General features: G+C 42.7%; 1 protein-coding gene across 4 annotated transcripts in view; it reads left to right on the top strand.

Annotated features, from left to right (window-relative positions):
* LOC119455859 (protein draper-like) overlaps positions 1–19,991 on the top strand; it is a 224,578-nt gene that overhangs the window by 190,019 nt on the left and 14,568 nt on the right. For 3 of the 4 annotated variants that reach the window (XM_049669377.1, XM_037717373.2, XM_037717371.2), the window contains 11 exons: positions 1,084–1,228; positions 1,802–1,922; positions 3,941–4,126; positions 6,587–6,680; positions 7,016–7,085; positions 9,311–9,493; positions 10,433–10,545; positions 12,343–12,506; positions 15,855–15,963; positions 17,267–17,413; positions 18,713–18,850. In XM_049669377.1, coding sequence (XP_049525334.1) covers positions 1,084–1,228; positions 1,802–1,922; positions 3,941–4,126; positions 6,587–6,680; positions 7,016–7,085; positions 9,311–9,493; positions 10,433–10,545; positions 12,343–12,506; positions 15,855–15,963; positions 17,267–17,413; positions 18,713–18,850 — 1,470 coding nt within the window. The remainder of the gene's footprint in view (positions 1–1,083; positions 1,229–1,801; positions 1,923–3,940; positions 4,127–6,586; positions 6,681–7,015; positions 7,086–9,310; positions 9,494–10,432; positions 10,546–12,342; positions 12,507–15,854; positions 15,964–17,266; positions 17,414–18,712; positions 18,851–19,991) is intronic. The other variant, XM_037717374.2, reaches the window with a different exon arrangement.

Genomic DNA, 19,991 nt, shown 5'->3' with positions numbered 1-19,991 from the left:
CTGCTGGCAGAAGCATTGTGTGCACGCTACTATAATTACAATAGCGTTCTCCCTGAGCTGCACTGTGTATGCTCAATAACAGCTCAAGAACTGCTCAAGCATGCAAAAATACTCTGAAATCCCTGATATCATACTAACCTACTGGGGCTGCGAAAATCAAGCCACAAAAATAATAAAACTTTTGCCTTCATTTTCTCCACTTACGTCTTGTGGATTTGCTAGGCAGGCAGATGCTTCTTAACAGTTTGGTTCCTTTCAGTTATCTTCTGTGCACAGTTAGTGATCCTTTTAGTCAGTCAGAAGTGAAGGTGATTTTGTTTTAGAGTGTAGCGAATTATTGTTGTATATTTTAATGAAAAGTAAGTGGGCTACATGTTTTACATTTACTTGAGTGTACCTAACCTAACCTGGGTAAATAAAGGGAAAGTCGTCTGCAGGTTTGAGGCTCATTAACAGATTGAAACAGTTTTATGTTTATGCGATTCATAATCAGAAAACGTGCTTCCTTCTTTCCAAAAAGAGAAACTGTGCAGGTTTGGTAGCATTGCCTCTATTGTTGTCTTGAATGACTACAATTAGGTTTCTCAATTGCTGTCTACTAAACGTTGTCTTGCAAAAGACAGTGCACTAGAATTCCAAGTCACTAGCACAAGCCAAACTAAAAGGGGCAGTGCATCATCTGAGTGGCGACTTTTTCTACAAAAATTTCTGCACATACTTTTGAAAGCCTTGTTTATATATAAGCTAAAAAAAGTAGGCCAGACATACTGTTCAAAGAATCTCTTGCAAAACAAAAAAAAAAAAACAAAAAAATTGGCCTCCAGAGGAAATTTTTTTCAGATACCATCTCACAAACAGTATGCTGACTCTGGGGTGCTGTGAATTTGCAGCACATGCATAGCTTGAAGAAGTAGTTTATTGATGTGAAAATGTAGAGAGGTCGGCCGGAAAATGGAGCATCTGGCCTGCTACTCTACGTAAGGGAAGGGGAAGAGGGGAAGAAAGAGGGTCACAATGGCTAGCTTGGTTTTGCAGTGAGAGCAGTGTGATGCGATCCCCTTGGATGTGTTGTTCTCCTTCCAGGCTGGCAAGGTATTGATTGCAACGAGCCTTGCGACAGTGGAAAATATGGCTACGAGTGCGGACAGTTGTGCCGCTGTGAGAATGGCGCCCTTTGTGACCACATATCAGGGGCCTGTACCTGTGCTCCTGGGTACACAGGACCTTTGTGAGTGTTTACTCTGTCTTTTGGTTCTAAAGCTTGTTTGGCTGAGAGACCGGATAGTGATGGGCAAGCAAAAAATGTTTCTGTGATGAAAAACTCGGCTCTTGGATGTTGCAAATGTGTTGTAAATTTTACCCTGTTCTGTATTCCACAATAGCTCTCATAGCTCCTGTCACTTTCGAACCAAATTTAGGCAATGTCATTAGTATTGTACTTGACAATCGTATGTTGCATCGCGTAACAAATGTGCAGAATTATGGGTGTTTTGGTCTTGCCATAGAAAACTGCTTTGGTGTTCGTCTGGTTGTGGGACTGGTAAACATTTTTTTTGTCGTGTGTGGCAACAAAGTCATCTGTTTTCAATTGGCGAAAAGCACAGGTCACATCGTCTGTGACTGTAGACATGCTGTTTTACTTCTCCTTAGTATATGCGACTACAAGATTGATGTCCTAGCATGCTTTCTTTTAGTTTGCACCCTTTCAGAAACATATGTTGTGTGTGTCGTGTTCTGTAGGGCTGCAATGAAATGTTCCGGTTATGCCACACTGACACATCCATTTCCCATTTTTCATCAGATGCCATGAGCTGTGCCCAGCTGGAACTCATGGAGACCAGTGTTCCAACAAGTGCAACTGCCAGAATGGAGGCACGTGTGACCCTGTCACTGGACGCTGCTTCTGTCCTGAGGGATGGACGGTAAGTCATGTTTAGGGTTCACAAGGCTCTTTGATATGTGCGCTGACATTTAATGTGTTGTAACCCTCTGTGGCATCTTACAATTGGCACTTGTGCATAGAACAAGAGTTTCTGGGAATGTGCTTCGACATTTGGATGCCATTGCAGCAAATGACGCTGACCAAATGTTATGTTCCATCTTAAAACTGCAGCATACAGTTGTGTGAAATTTGCTGAGCATAAATTTTGCACACGATGAGGGAACACAAATGCATGCATGCACACAATGCTAGAAGACATGGGAGCCACAGTAATTGTCTGGTGTGTGATATGTAGACACGAACATCTGCACACAGTTTGTGGATGATTGAGTTATGGTGATTGGCTGGCACGTGTATACAGGCCGCCATAGAAGTGCACTTGCCAGCGCACTCTTCACCTGTCACCAATCATGGCTAATGTGCAAGAAAAATAACATAATTTGAAAAACACTATCTTAGTCGGGTAACCATGGTCTAAATATACTGTAACCCCCGTACAGAGGCAACTGTTGGCTTTGTATGGTGGTTATTTGTTTCTGTAGCTGAGCAACTACTGAAAGTGATAGTTTCAAGCTTCTACCATGCTTTGAGTCACTGTGAGAAAGCTAACACACATATGCACGGGCTCCGGAAGTGTATTTTGAGTGTGGGTGCTAAAGCCAGGAAAGGGAAGGGAGGGCTGACTCATTTTGCTTACACAAACCTTTTTTTGTTAATAGACAGCATGTTTAGCATAATAGCAGGCCTAGCGAAATAGCGGGATCGAAATGCGCATGTGCAGAATGCTAAACAACCCATAGTGTTTAGCGTGTGCACGCTATTTCTCAAGATTTAACGTTACTGTCGTGTAATTTGCGTAGTTTACGGAACATATGGTGGCAGTCCCACAGCCGCCCGCTTTGAACTGAATTTGGTGTCGTTTTTGTAGAATTAACTTTCTTCATAGCAAATGACTATGCAAATGGCTTTATTATGGATAACCTTGTGGAGTTTTTGAAATGGATTCTAATTTCAAACGCGTTAAGGCCTAACGAGAAAAAGTCTAGGGCTAGCCGTGACGGCATATGACCCCCGAGATCGGGCGATCTCGGAGGCCTTAGACGGCAGGCTTGTGTCAATTTCGTCGAGGATCAGCGGACATAGAAAGTATAAATACAATGCACTCCTGGCTGTCATTGCACTGCCTCTCCAACTTTTCTGATGCATGCGCAAAGCTTGGTAAATAAGATAACATCACTTATGTGCACTAAGGATGTGAAATTTAAAGCATAATTGAATAGCTTCCCACACATAAACTACACTGTCACACTATACGTAAAGTCACTTTCTGCAAAGTTTGTTTGTGGAGCGGTAATGCTATTTCCCTTAACCCCACTATTATGCTAACCTTAAACTAAAACTTTCTATTGTTAAACCACCACAATAGAACCACAATGGAACCTGTGGGGGCACTAGCCCCAATTGCATATATTGCTCGACCCCACTGCATAGCTCCTGCATATATTGACACGGGTGCTCGTTTATTTTTTTCTGGTGACCGTGCTACACAGAATAACATATGTTAAATGTTATCACTCAGCGCAAGACATGCCTGCACGTATCGGAACATTCTTAATTGTCGCCGATTCTATCTATTGTCTATGTTGTCAGCGAACCTTGTGTAATTAGATTGTATGTGGACCATGAATAGTGTTGTACATTCTGGAAGGCATGCGAGCACCAGCAATTGTGCTAAAATCTTCGAAGAGTCATGTATAAATAGCTGCCATGCTTGATCCGCAGATCAGATTTCAATGACCGATGATCATGTTCGCAGCTTCGTTCTGCTCCGAGTGTTACCTGATTTTGTGGGCACAAGCTTGCCCAATAAACAGCTAGTTTTGTGATTTGCAGGTGTGCCACTGTGGTTCTTGACTGTCATTACAATGTGACAGCATGTACGACATTTAATGCTAAATCACTGCAACATGATCACACACTGTTGCTTTTCTTTAACAGGGTGCTGTGTGCGCAAATCCGTGTCCTGCTGGCTTCTATGGCACCAACTGCAGCCAACGCTGCCACTGCTACAATGGTGCCTTGTGTGAGCACCTGACGGGAAAATGCATCTGTGGCCCTGGGTATGGTGGTGAACGCTGCCAGGATGAATGCCCTGTCGGAACGTATGGCCTCAACTGCAGCAAGGTACAACCACTCACTGGTGCACCACGGCTTAGGGAACAGCCTAGCTTATAGAAAAGCCTAAGTTATAGAAGACTATCTCAGGTTATAGAAGAACAGCCTAGGTGATAGAAAAGGCATAAGTAAAAAAAAAAAAAAAAAACCCTGACTAGTAAAATAGTTGGCTATTGTTCTAATAGAATGGTATGCTGGATGCTGAAAGAGCAAAATGCAGTTTGGGTTGCCAACTGTCCCAAATTTTGAGTTAATGTCCCGGCTTGAATCAGTCGATACGGTCGAGTGTCCCACCTTTTGTATTTTTTTCAACTGGATAACAATAAATAGACTAGACTTCCTTTTTAAAATGCTTGACACTCCATTTGAGTTCTTTTTTGTTTTGTTGCTGAAGATGAAGAAAAGCACCCTACTAGTTGTACAAGTTAGAATACAACTTGACTTTTTGTATTTGAATACCCGGCCTTAGGTAACAAGGGTGACTTTTAACTGCGTAAATACAGCACCTCATCATTTGTCAAAGAGCAGTTTTATTTGCCTTGTGGCTAACTTGTCAACTCTTGTGCATGAGAAGTGACTGTGTGCAGCACATATAACCTCTGTTGTAATGAATATGGCTAGAGAAAGCAGTTACTATTGCTGCTCTGCACATCAAAACTGAATGCCGGGGCTACATTTCAATGTCGGCAAAATGCAAAAACACCCGTGTGCCGTGCATTGGGTGCACGTTAAAGAAACCCAGGTGGTCAAAATTAATCCGGAGCCCACCACTACGCCGTGCCTCGCATCATATCGTAGTCTTGGCGTGTAAAATCCCAGAATTAAATTTCAAGTTAATTTAATTCAATTATTCAATACTGGAGGCTCATTATTAAGCTGCTAGAGTATGAATAGCTAAACATGCCCTACAGTTCATGCTGGGGAAGTTAATGTTTGTCGTTAATGTTCACTACTGCTCAGCTTGCATTTACATAGCATTGATAGTCTTTATTATGAACATTAGTGCACATACTAACAACCCCTAACAACCTACCGCAGTAGCTCATTGGTGATGGCGTTGTGCTGTTGAGAATGAGCTAGGTCGCATGTTCGATCTGGTTGTGGTGGCCGCATTTTGATGGAAGCGAAATGCAAAAACGCTTGGTTCACGTTAACCCCTTATAGCCTGAATATTTTTGCCTGATGAAAAATACTTGATTTGCAGTTAGAAATACATAAGAACCTCGTTGATACAATCTTCACGGTAACCGGAAAATAAAGCGTATCATCTGAAAATTGTATCATCCAGCGTATTATCCAACCAAATCGTATTATCGGGAAACGAAAGAAAAACGTATTATCCCAAAAAACGTATTACGCAGAATCGTATCAACGAGGTTCCACTCTACTTGTATGCAGTCTAAGAACACCCAGAGAGAGAGAGAGAGAAATTTAATGATACGAAATGCAGAGAGGTCGGTTAGAGGTATATCCATCCAGCCAGCTACTCGGCGTTGGGGGAAGGGGAAGAGGGTGAACAGTCTTGCATCTTGTGGCAGTCTATACAATAGTCAGTATTGCAGAGATAGCGACTTCACTTTATGCACCTGAATGGATCATCATCATCATCCTCAGCCTATATTTATGTCCACTGCAGGACGAAGGCCTCTCCCTGTGTTCTCCAATTACCCCTGTCTTGTGCTAGCTGATTCCACCCTTTTCGGAAGCACCATGCACGAGGCATTGTTTTCCGAGTCAGAGATAGGTACACAACTGACGTGTTTTTACTGGGAGTGTATTCTCGGATGATTGTTTTCGGCAATATCACTTTCGGAGCGCGCGTATTGGCTGGTTGAGCAAAATTGGTTGAGCCGACTGGCTGGTTGAGTGCTGCGTCATCCGAGGGCGATAGTATCACCGAAAGGGATCATCCGAGAATACACCTCCTGGATAATCCCACATAACATCAAAAGCAGGATTTCTCACGCTTAAGCATCCCGCTTGAATATATATGAACTATGGCATGCCTCATAATCAGATTGTTGTTTTGGCACGTAGAATTCTATAATTAATTTTTTTTGGTGCATACTAACAGAGAAAAACTCATTTTTGACCAATTATTTCCGAAGTTGCTAGGGCCAGCTGTCGAACTAATACTAGAAGAGTTAATGGCTCTGAGTCATTTCCAGCTGAGCTTCACTGCAAATGTATTATGTGCATGGTATAGAGTGCAAAACCATGATCTATGATTTAGCAAGCAAAGGTTTCATGTTTGTAAGAGCTGCATTATAATTGCTTGACTCTGTTACTTTTTGATTATTCTGGATATAATTCAGTCATGACTTCTCTACAGAAGAATTTAGCACTTTCTGGTTATGTTCGGAATAGCCATTTATACTTGTATTCCTGCTGCATGATATACTAGATAACAGTGTGCTGGCTTGTCCCGATGTGCAGCCAAGTTACTTTGCTGCTATTGTTATTTTTCAGAAATGTGACTGTGAAAATGGTGCCAGCTGCAATGTTACCAATGGCCACTGCATCTGTCTTCCTGGTTTCACAGGACCACGATGCGAAAGTCGAGGTAAGGAAGGAAACGTATGGATTCACACATAAGTATGTTAAGTGATGCTGGCATGTTCAGTTTATATTAACAGCTGTCAGTTTTGCCATTTTATATGCGTGATTAATGTTCAGATATGATAAAGGCAAAAATTTTGGATCAACAGAATGCATACGAGTAGTGCTCAGTCGTTCTGGCCCCTTGGTTTATAAAAAGCCTCAAGACACACTTAAGTATGTCGGAGCCCCCTTTTTTTTTCTTGTGTTTATGCGTCCTACCAATGCTCCATTATTTAATGCACTGTACTAGACATTTTTGATGTACTAGTACTTACGGGTTTCTTCTTTTTTAAACAGCTTGCACGGATGAATTATATGGACCAAAATGTGAACATGTCTGCCAGTGTGACAAGGAGAATTCAATCATGTAAGTGTGCTATGCATTGCAATATTTTTACGTGGAAACACAGCGTTATCATGTTGTCTGACTTGCCAAAACAGTTTCAGCTTTTTAAAAAAAGGAATATGTTGGGCCTGATATTAATAACTTTTACAACTTGTTTCAGCAAAGATTGTACTTAAATCCTGAAAACAACATTTGTAGAAATTAAGGAGTCATTGGCGACACATTGCACGCGATAGACATTGGAAATTGTGTAGAATCACACTTTCTAAACCATCTATAATTTTGAATAAGCTGAGTTGCTACAATTTTACTGTATACCTGGCCAAAAGGATAAGGAAGGCAAAAAATTAAGAATCATCATTGAACATAAGGGACACTAAAGGCAAATGTTGAGACAAGCTAAAATGATAGATTAGTGCTCGAGAAAGTCTAAGGCTATAATATTAATGTGAACCGAGCTTTAATAATAAAGAAATTGAGGTAAATGCAGGATACCATTTGAGACTCCCCCGGCACATTCAAGTACTAGCACAATGACGTAGGCACTCCTCGTTATAATTCTGTCACTAGTGTTCAACGACTTGTAATAAAAAGATAATTGGATTGTAAGACAGAAGAAAATGCTGTTTGTGCGGTTCTATTAAATTTTTAGAAAAAATAACTCATCGATGTTACCTTTGACAACAATGCGGGCGGTCAACATATTTCGTTTTTGCTCAACGCTGTGCACCGCACATCACGTGGATATGCCCAAACAGACCGAAACATATAAACTCCACACTACTAAAAACACAAGATTTTAATAGGCAGTGGGAGGCGCGGCTTGCAGACGAGGACCAGGACAGCCAACTGGCTCTCCTGGACCAAGCCCAGCGAACCGCTCATGCCAGTGGAGCCCTGGACTAGGGGCCCCAACCACGGGACCTAAAATTTCATTTTATTCATTAAAGTTTCTCTCTCTCTCTCTCAACGCTGTGCCCCCCACGCTTTCGCGTTTCATTAGTTATCAGATAGTGCTGCGCTGGTTTTGCTGGCTCACGAAACTTGCACAAACTGCAAGTAGCTGAGAATGCCACATCCATGTGATGTCGCGCTGTGCCTGAACGGTTCACGCGAGTTGACCAAGAGCAGCTGCTGCGGCGAATCCAACACTGTCTCAGCTCGGTTTCTCCATGGCCAGCTGTGCACTTGCGTTTTGTTGTCAAAAAACCATAGCGCCGTCAGTCAGGTGCCGTTTTATGTCACCGATGGCAGTAAAGGGCGGTGATGGTGTATGCAATGTCGCCACACCCCATTCATACGTGGATGATTTGAATTGCCCTAAAGGTATGAGCACACCTCGGACGTGATTTTCTCTTAAACTAAGTCTTTTCTGGGCACGAAACAAATGCTGCCAGGTTTCTATAATGGTATTTTAACAGTCTGCGTTGACTTAATATTTGCCTTTAGTGTCCCTTTAAGGCCTCTGGGCACTGGTTTACCATATTTACTCAATTCTAGGCTGACCTCCCAAAAATTCGGAAGGTAGGTAGTAAAGTTTAAAAAAAACTTACTCGATTGTAACTGAATGAAAAAAAGAAAAAGGCATTCAGCTGTGAAAAGAATGTACATTTTATCATGGTTTTCGACACTCGTATTACCACATGCAACATTATGTCGGCGACTTGATTGACATCATTGGCCTTTCTTTTCTTTGTTTCCAACATTGGTACGTATTACATATCGAAATGGAGCTCGTGCTGAGCTTAGAGGCTTGATATTTTTTTCTGCTAGCTTCTGCTAGCAGAAAAAATCTGACTTTATTATTGTAAGCCGTGGTGCAGTGGCATCATGAACATGAGCGTTTTGCAAGGTCAGTAAGCTCGATGCATGCAAACATGGCGGCTTAGAATAACAGGATGCTATCCTCTAACAAAATGGCCAACCCATAGGCTGCAATCATGGCTTTCCGTATCGGCCTGTGCACCACCAGATCTCGGCAATACAATGCCTAGAGTATTATGGCCACGGGGCAACATTAAGTGTGTATTGGTCGCAGTCAACCCGGACCCTAGAATCCAAGCCAAACCTCAACTTCTGTACATCAAATTTTAAAAACAGTGTCTGCTTACATTTGAGTAAACACGGTGCCCTCTGAACTCCTTCACATCGCCTCAGTATCGGAACAAATGAGCCCATTTCGTCATGACGAACATATTTTCACTTCTCATGCACATCCGCCTTTCTGGTGTGTCTATTGCAAACAGGTGCCACCCGTGGACTGGTCACTGCAAGTGCAAGCCAGGCTGGAATGGAGAAACCTGCTCCCGGCCATGCATGCCGCTCTTCTATGGGCCAGAGTGCTCCCTCACATGCAGCTGCGAAAATGATGGCACCTGCGACCCTGTCGACGGCACGTGCGTCTGTGAACCAGGCTTCATTGGCCCCAAGTGAGAGCCGTCTGTCACTTCTCTACGTATGGCGAAATGCACTGAAGTCGCAATAGCAGTGTCTCGTCACATCTAATAGGATGAGATGGATGCTTGTTTTTTTACAATGAATGACCCATGTTGGTACAATGGCCAGGGAAGTTCGCTGCTGAGAATGACTCTGCAAGTTACATTCTCAGTCGGCACAGTCACGTTTCATGAAAATTGAATGCACAAATGTTCGTCTTGTACCGTGCTTTGGGAGCACGTTAAAGGTACTCAAAAAAAAAGAAAAAAGTTAAGGTGTATTGCTACCTAAATAACTTCTGTACAATACTAAAAAAAAAAAAAAAACGCTTACCGTGACAGGAGGCTTGATAAATAAAAAAAAGAGGTAAAAATTCAACTAATGGCAATGCTTTTGCAGTTTCTGCACCAGTTTGCCGTGACGCCATGGATTTTGATGGTGGCTGTTCGGTGATACTTAAATTTTTTATCGATAAAGGTGGGCTACATTGAATACTAAAGGAGACAGGGGCTGAGCTAAGCAAGTTTCGAGGATGCAAGAAAATGTGTCGAAATTCTTCACGTCTTTATGTCACATGATGTATGAATTGAAAAATTCTCAAAAAATGGTGGTTCGGCCTTTACTTTTTTCTCTCGTAACAACCAATCTCTTACCATGAAATTAACAAAAATTGTGTTTTGAAAGAATACTGTGTCTGATGAGCTGACTGGAGTGTTTCTCTTTGGTGTGCTTCCTACTATGGTGTCTCTCGTAACCTTCGTGATGTTTTGAGATTGTAAACTCCATCAACAATTTATAATAAACAGGCCCCTATTAAAAATTAACCTATCAAAACCTGCGGAACCCGTATAACAACACTGCTTGCTTTTTTAATCTTGTGACTCCACTCTGGGATGTTTTGATAAAGTGTTGCATTCCTCTTTACATTGCAGCTGTAGTGAGCGTTGTCCCCCAGGCAAGTTTGGAACCAACTGCTCCCAGAACTGCAGCTGCGAGAACAATGGAATCTGTTCGCATGTCAACGGCCTTTGTCAGTGTCCGCCAGGTATAGACCTCCGATATTATCTCTGCAGCATGGTTAGATGGCTTTTACTGTTCCAGGTTCTAGCATCACACTATACCCAAACAAAATAAGTGTAGTCTATTGCACTGGCTACCGCTAGGCAAAACTTAAAGCTCATCTTTGTCCTCACACTGCCCTCAGCCTGTCCTCATCATGGAGAGCTAGAACATGTTGCAAAATGCAGATTAAAAATCATTTCTTGCCTTTTATTGTTATGATATGCCCGTTTGTTACTCTTAATTTCAGTTTCGTGCTTGCATATTTGAATGTGCACACCATATCCTTCATGCTCACCTCCTACTTTTTCTGTGTTTTGCTATGTTTAATATAATGCAATATGTGACAGCAGCCTATATTGAAAGGGGTGCCATTTTGCAAATGAAGTTGTTCCTATTGGTTCACTTAAAATCAAATACAGTGGAACCTCGTTTATACGATCTTCGCAGTAACCAGAAAATAAAATGTATCATCCAAAAATCGTATCATCCTAAGCAAGCCCCAAAACATAAGAAAACAGGCTTACTTGGTGACAAACTCACTAGCAAAGCTTCCTGTGGCGTCGAGTGACACTGCTCCACATAACACGTGTTATGCGGAGCAGCATCACTTGACATCACACGAACCGCAGCCAACACTTTTATTGAGTAACTTTAAAATAGTTCGTCAGTTTTTCGCCGAACTTTCTTTTTATTTTTTTTTTCAAAATCCGTAAACAAGTTCTTTTGAAAGTTAAATGAAGCTGCCATTTCTTCACTCAACTCTTCACGCTTGCCAATCCCTTCACAAACCTCTTCACGCTTGCCGATGACGGCGTTCAGTGTTGAAACCGGCAAACCAAGTTCGCTTGCCAGATCCACAAGCTTCTTCTTAGGATTTTCTTCGAACTTGCAGACGATATCAAGCTTTTCTTTCAAAGTCAGCGCCTTGCGCTTCCTTGACATAGCGACGGAGGTCACAGCACCACTAGGCCAAGAATTCCGAAACGAAGGAACACCGTAGAGCAGCATGGCACAACAAGCGATACGACTGGCAGACGAGGGCAGGGCACTTCATTCAGTCACGTGACCGCATGAATATCTCGCTTGAAAAGCCAACCAAAACAAGCGTGAGTGAAAGCTGACACGAGCAGACGATACTACGAGTGCAAAAATAGCGGTCGGGCAGGTCCGCATGACACAAGTTTCCCACGCATACGTCGCTGAAGGGGCAGCTCTCCTTCGTCTGCTTCGCTCGTGGCTCATTTGCCACCGGGGCGTGCGGAAATTTAAATCGGTCCAGGACCGGTCCCTCCCACGACACGAAAAACCTGCTTCACGGCAGCTTTTGTGGCGCGCGTTTTTCCGCTAGTGTCGCAGGCCCTTAACACATTGTTCGTGGCTTGTTGGAATGTAATTTAATCTAGTATACTTGAATATAAACCTACGAGTTTCAGAAATACCATTTTGCAGTCGTATCATCCAATTTCAGGTGAAAACACGATCATATCAACTGCATGAAAATACATTGCTCCTATGGAGCGTTATCCAGGAAAAAAAAAAACACATGTCATGCCAAAAAACGTATTAGGTGGAATCGCATCAACGAGGTTCCACTGTATCACGGTGACACACACCGAGCTTCAGTCAAAACTGGTCACTGTGTTGTTCATGTTGTAGTTTCAGGCATTTAAATGACTTCTGCTCTCTTCATTTTATTGTCGGCACACTTACATATATATACTACCCACTGTGCCTTTTGTTATTATTGTTCTTACATGCTGCCCTCCATGTCTTCCTTCAGGCTATGCCAAGTCGAGATGCAATGAACTGTGTTCTGTGGGCACCTATGGCCTCAACTGCCAGAGCAAATGCAAATGCAAGAACGGGGCAGCCTGCAATCCAGTCACCGGAGAGTGCACCTGCTCACCAGGATACCTTGGGGAGTTCTGCGAGTCCAAATGCGATGTGAGCAGTTGACCTTTCTATCTAAATGCACTCTGTTCCAAGACCCGAGTTCCTGCCACAGTGGCTTAGCAGTTGTGGTGTTCTGGCAGTAAATGTGGTCAAGTTTGGTTTACGGGTATTCCCTGTGATAGTTATCACATTTCAATAGGGCCAGAACATAGACATAGTCAAGTAGTGGGAGTAGTAGACACATCAGAGCTACTAGGGTTGTTAAAATTATAGTTCACAAGTCTTATACACTGATAAAATCAATCGAGGTTTAGCAATCCACAAGTGGCTCTTGGACAATCCAGAAGTGGTTTTCGGTGCTGTAGAATTTGCAATGAGAGATGAACTGTAAAAATAGGAAATAAAGTAAAATAGGAAATCTGACATTTTAAAGTCTTCTGGAACTTTGGGTAATGGGCAGATTTCTGCTTTGGTGCAAAGTTTCTTGAACTGTTGGTTGCATGATGCTCAGTAAGAGGTCGAGGAATAGCTTGGGAAGCTGTAATTCAGTCTATTTATTGAATGGAATTATATGGCGCAGCAATAAGAGCATGCGCAACACTAACGACATGTATAGGGTTTTTCCGAAAAGTAATATCAGTGATTATATTGTGAAGTGACTATACGTCGCAGCGCGCTAGGACCGGTTGAGATTGGTGGAGGGGGAAGTTAGCTTACGCACACGTGGTTGCTCTATCATCTGCTACTATCTGGAGAGTAAGGACAGGCTTCTCCGCGAATCTCGTTTTTATTTCCCGTGCAAGCCGCAATGCAGTGCTTGTTGGAACAAAGGATTGCCTTCAAGATTTGTGTGAAACTCGGCAAGTCCACAGTGGAAATATTTCCTATGATAAAGACGGCCTTTGGGGATAATTGTTTGTCAGAACTTCTTCTACCAGTGGTGCTTGAAAACTCCCATGAAAGTACATCATTTTGGAACAGTTTACAAAGTCAAAGAGGCTTCCACCAAGGCTCTAAAGGATATTCCGGAGGAGGCCTCACGTGACGTGATGCCATCGATGCCTGGAAATCTCACTGGAAGCGATTTATCGACGCAGGAGGAGCTTATTTTGAAACCTTTTAATGTGTTGTACTGATCTGATCAATAACTTCTTTTTATTCGACTCACTGACATTACTTTTCGGACATACCACCCTGTATACGGTCGACTTCTTCGACTGTGGTGTGACCAACGAAATTGGTTGTATTATCTTGCGGGTCGAATGAAACAAGAGACAGAAAAAGTACCAAAACACACCGCTGATTCATCGGCAGTATTTGCCTCCTTTATAAAACGCCCCTGAATAAAATGCGCACCCACTTTTTATGGTTTCAAAGCAGAAAACTAATATATAATTGACATCACAGAAATCGAATGTGCACCCGATATTTTATCAAGAAAAATGTAACATGCCTCTGATTCTTGTATAAGGAGAAGACTAGACCTGCACGCTTTTCATTCACAGAATGGAAATTTATTCACGTAGTGTCCGTCTTCATCACTTTTGGACAACACTTTATCACAGTCTATTATCATCCTTTGTATGGTCCACAGTGCGTTTTGGTAGCCTGCATTGATCAGGAGACTCCTCATCAATCACAAATGGAATTGTGGCCCATGCCTAGACTAACCACTTTTCTAGTTCATCTTGCAGCGCATACAATGCTCTGGAATGCCAAGGGCATGTGACACAACTTGTTGCCACTTAGCATGTAAAATAACTTCTGATTTAAATGTGCTTTTGTAATCATCAGACTAAAAGTGGTGTACCCTTGTCATCGTGCTATGCAAGAACTCGTTCAGTTGGCATCCATGGTCTCCATCCTGTAATGGCAATGGCAAAGATAGGCTGGCTCTGACTAGGCTGGCTGGCTAGGCTGGCTCTTATGGTAGGCATCAGAGCCAGTGCAGTCAAACCAGATGTGCATGCCTGCCAATTGTTATGACTAGACGGCGCTCTATGTATCTTCAACTATGCTTCAGCCACATGCTCCGCTGTTTGTGTTTCATTTGATGTCGGTAGTACAAACACCGTATTGAGGGAGAGAGAATTGATAATGAAAAGGCAGGGCAGTTAACCATGCAGAGCCTGATTGGCTTCCCAGCACTGGAAATAAGGGAAAGGGGACTGAAAGATGAGAAGAATGCTGCTGTTTGGGTGGCAGGAGCTTGGTCAAGCTTTTTTTTCTGCCACCTATTTTCACTGTACATTTCATGCATAAGGCAAAAATAAAGATTGATTGCTTGAAGATTGAGGTATGCATTAAAGTACCGTAATTGCACGCATGATGACTACTTTTTCTCCCGTAAAATTCATGCAAAGTTGGAGGGTGCATTCACTATGCAAGGCAAAACTTTCAGATATTTTTTTTTTATGGCCACCTCTAAAAAGTAGGAGACACACAGTACAATTTTACGTTCGATACGGGGTCCGATGCGCTGGAGCGGCAGTCAGATCCGAGGAGTTATGCTGTGTTGTCGTTCCGTAGTGCCGGATTGAATGCCTGGCGTGCGCAGGCGTCTAATCTGGCGCTATGGCACGAAAAGACGCCTCGGTTCAGGCACATTATACACCATATTGGATGCTGAATGGTACCGTGTGTCTCCTACTTTTGTCACATGCCAGGCGCCCGATCCGGCGCTACAACATGACAAAATGCCCGAGATCTGACTGCCATTCCAGCGCGTTGGATGCCATATTGAACACTGAATTGTATTGTGTGTTTCCTGCTTCAGGACAGCAAGTTTGGGGTGTGATCGTTACGTGAGGAAAAGAAAAAGTAAATGCACTTATTGATTGGGAAAGTTGGGGTGCGTTCATTATGCGAGTAAATACGGTATTCATTGTTCACTGCCACAAGGGGCCATATAGGCTGGTCCATATGGAGAAATGCAACAGTGATTTCGTGGCTTTGCACATTGCAGACACATGAGGTCACGGTCCCGAGATTTTCTCTTATGTAGAGGGCCTATCATATAATTTTCTTAAAGCTGTCCGAAGGCCAAGCCTCTCATCTTTGTGTGTTGGGTCGTTGGTCACATGGAAGGTGTTTTAAAGTTTCTTCAGCACCATATGCATTACACTTGGCACCCGGACACTTGGCACTGGGTGCCATACAATTAGGAACGAATTAGAAATGAATAAGTATAGCAAATTTGGCTTATAGCCATACATAGACAAAGGGACAGCAAGAATGACGAAAGACAAGTGCTGTATAGTATAGTATAGGTTGCGAGGTATATGTATGTCCTTGAAAGTATGTATTCCATGTGCTAACATTCTATATATTAAGTGGATGTCGCATAGTCCCGTGTTTCCATACTTGCTATTCTTTTGCTTTACATGGCCTGGTCACCAGCATGGGAAATATGGACTGAAGTGCGAAAATAAATGCAAGTGCTATTGGGAGCACTCCTTAGGATGTGATTACATCACTGGCAAGTGCATCTGTGCTCCTGGCATTAAAGGTGAGCCCAACTGGTTTTTGTCATTGCCAACCACATTCGCTCAGCATTTGTGCATCATCTACTTTTCATCATCTTTGCCATTTTGAGATAGAAATGGATGTGAAGACAGTTGTCTTGAGAGAAGTCATCCTACTATTTTGCATTCACACTACTAGGAAACACCAGCAGCGGTCACACCTCCTTTTTTTCTTCAAGCTAATTTGCATGGGAAGTGTGCACTTCAGCCTTCAGCTCTGACTTTAGCAGAGCTGAGGTTTAGCACTGGCTAAAATGCCAGTGCTAAACTAGGTGGGGTGATCAAGTTAGAAAATTTGCAGGTGCAAGTTGGAATCAGCTAGCACAAGACAGGGGTAATTGGAGATCACAGGGAGAGGCCTTCGTCCTGCAGTGAACATAAATATAGGCTGATGATGATGGTGCTGATGATGAAACAGTTTAGCGTTACTGTTTTAGCAGAATACCGGAATGGATATATGAAAAAGCAGCACTAGTGCCAATATCAGGTGGCAAAGTATTCAAACTAGAATGTACAGGAATGTGCTTCTATTGTGTAGCAGTTCTTGGCAGAGAAAAGTACAGCATTTTAGGAAGTTGATATCACTGTGAAAACCTTAGTGGCAGATGATAAGAGTCGGCAGATGATGGCAGATGGTAAGAGTTGACACAGCCACACTGTGCAATAAAGAGGTCTGTGTGGTTTGGTTGTGCCCTGTGGCACAACACACCATCCACCAGTGCTGCTGTTCGTGGCTCTGTGTCAGTATGTTCTTAAATTGGACACAGCTTCAGTCGAGCGGTGGCACTGCTGTCTACGTTCATGAGTCGAGGTGGAACGTTAAGTGGGGCAGCATCCTGGAATATAGGTGTGAGTTGTGCTTTGTGTTGAAAATTGCATATCCTATGTCACTAGTTGAAGTTTAAAACTTATTTTTACCACATATTGATGGGGGCAAAATGCAAAAATGCTCACGTATACTTAGATTTAGGTGCACATTAAAGAACCCCAAGTAGACGAACTTAATCCGGAGAACTGCGGCATGCCTCAAAATTATATTGTCGTTTTGGCATGTAAAATCCCAGAATTCAACTTTTCTTTAATGTTTCCTGTTAATTTATTCAGCATGATTATCTCATGACATGTTCTCATGAGGCAAAACGTGTCTTTGTGTAAGAAGATCAATCTGCCATGACTATTTGCTGATTTTTCATAAATTGTAATGTAATGGATTGTAACTGCAAAGAAAATAAAGGGTGGAAAACTGGAAGCTTAATTGAACTTGTGCAAACTGTGATCTGCCTGCAGGAGTGTCCTGTGAAAGTCAGTGCCCCCGTGGCCAGTGGGGTGCCTCATGCGAGAACACCTGCGACTGCAAGAACAACTCTTCTTGCAATCCAGAGACTGGCGTTTGCGTCTGTGAGCGGGGATGGATGGGCAAGGACTGCAGCGAACGTGAGCCGTCTTCTGCATTCTCTGCATGCTTACTGGTACATCTTGCCTTACTGTCACAAGATGCTGGCCACAGATATTCTTTTGTATGTGTGTATTCAAACATGTGGGCAAGAGCTTGTTGTTGCATTAGGGGCCAAGATCTCATAAACAAGTTTCGTTATTAATTTGGGTCATACATAAACTAGCCCATTCGTGTGAGCTGGCGCATTGCTGCACACAATAAATATTCATAGCATTCCATACCAGCTAATGCATTCTTTCTTTATGGCAGGTTAATTTACGGTGCCGAATGGCTGTTCAAGACGATTGAAGAGTAGTGTGGTGTTCTTACATTAGACATCTCCAATAAAGCCTTCGCTCTTTTCTTCTTTTTTTTATCTCTCTCGCTCTAGTAATTTTAGGGACCTGGTGATTTCGCAGATGACATTTGCCTCTACATTCCAAAGGACTTTGACCCAATCCCAACTTCTAATGTTTATTGTACAGCCACTGTGCACCTTAGTGGAAAAGCACATGCATTTATGTTGCTTTTCCCTTTCCTTTTCCAAGTTTTCTCCATTGAGAGGCCAAAAGTGACATTATATATATGGACTAAACACCACTGAGAAAATGGAAAGGGTAACTGCAGTCTGCTGATGCCTATTTTTACAAATGGGACATGTGCTGATGCAAGTTGCTGCTTCCGTTCAAACTTCCATTTATCTGGGATATTCTATGCAGTGAAAAACGGCAGGCAATAGAAAAGCTAAATGAATAGTCTACAAATTAAACGCTTACTGAGGCTTAGTGTCCAATTGAACAGAACTATGTCTGCAGGTCATTGAAAAACACAGGTCAATTTTATAAATCTTCTACAATGCTGCAGGGAGCAAGTTAAGCCACTGAGCGTCATTCATTTTGTATAAATTTTAGCATAGATATCTGTAGCATATGTGGAATAGCTGTGATTAGCTATTGTGAGTAGCTGAGGCTGTAAGATGGAGCAGGCCACATAAGGTGCCCTGATATTTAACTAAAGTACTGTGTATATATGGGGGGTTTCAATTCTCAACTGCGGAGACTGTAACTAATTTGGAATTCAGTCAAAGAAGATGCATGTGCCAAGCATTATGTGCATGCCAGAACAACCTCAAAAAGTTCTTTGAACAGATGTGGGGTCGCCTACTATGCCACTTCTGCAGACTGGATAGATAGATGTCATTGTGTGACACTTACCACTAACTGGCCATGTTTGCACTGTGTTTGTGACTAATACAGACATTCAAATAACTTCTTGTCATGCCTTCTGGCTTATTGCAGCATGCCCAGCTGGCTACTATGGCCAGAACTGCTCGGAGGTGTGTCCAGAGTGCATGCACAACAATGGCCGTCCCTGCAACCACATCACCGGTCAATGCCAGTGCAGCGCTGGCTATATGGGTTTGCGGTGCAGCGAGTGTGAGTCGTTATTTCTATTAAGAATGTCACTCCTGTCTGCATCTAATCTGCAACAATGCTGCAACCCAGAAAAAGCACTGTTCATGCGAGTACAGAAAAACCTTGTTAAACTGTACCCGCTTAAACAGTAGTTTCGTTTTAAAAGTAGTGAAGTCAAACTTCCGACTCAGCGGCCATTGAATATAATGCGTTTTGTATCTGCATAAATTGTACCAGCTTATTGCGTACGTATCGGCTACTAACACGTAGCATTTCCACTTTTCATTGCGCAATCACGGCTGTAGGTCGTCCCCATCGGGTGGCGTGGCAGAACAACAAGCCTCAGAGATTAGAACATGCATGGCTTGTTCACGCTGATGATGATGGCTTACTTGACAAGCGCTATCCCTTGGGCTCTTTACGCAACAAGCACCAGCTATGGACTCCGAAATTAAGAGTGCAGCACCACTGTCGTCGCTGCTAGGCCGCCACGGCATCAAACAAAAATAACAGGCTTTTGTTGCGCGGAGTGAATAAATACTGCATGTTTTTTGCCCTTTCATTGCACTCTCTTCTAGTTCCTTTTTTGACAGTTAAGTGGGCAATCTCACACTGTTTCGTTTAAGGAGTACTACTACCGTTCAGTACATACTTTTTCTGAGCTATGGCCAACTACGGTTTAATGAGGTTTCACTGTATAACTGTGCACGAACATCTTTTTCATATGCCTACTCCTGACTAGAGCCACTGCAATGTTGGGTCTGAAAATGTAGCCTTTGATGCAGCTGAAATAAGCAAGCCATTTTCTCATACCTTGTGAGGCGTTGTGCACATATCTTCCTCTTTCCAACTGTAATAATCATGCATAACCTGACGATACCTTAAAGGGAACTTGGGTACATCCACTACTAGAGTTAGTCACTGATCACTACACTTCAAAGGCAACCCTCGTTAATTTTTTTTTTTTTTTGAGTTGGATGTGTCATTGAAGGGTAACATGTGCTTAGTATCCAGCACATCACCAGGATGCATCAAGCATATCATATATATCCCCATAACTCTGTGCATGCAAAGGGCAGTGTGAATTTGCACTACTGGTGTGTGGATGTGTATTTGTCCTTTTGCATGAAATACTAACAGGTTCATTTCTGTAATTGAAAAA

This window comes from Dermacentor silvarum, chromosome 6 (assembly GCF_013339745.2).
Source record: "Dermacentor silvarum isolate Dsil-2018 chromosome 6, BIME_Dsil_1.4, whole genome shotgun sequence".
Taxonomy (NCBI): domain Eukaryota; kingdom Metazoa; phylum Arthropoda; class Arachnida; order Ixodida; family Ixodidae; genus Dermacentor; species Dermacentor silvarum.
The sequence above is the reverse complement of the archived record's forward strand: the minus strand, read 5'-3'. Positions and strand labels throughout refer to the sequence as shown.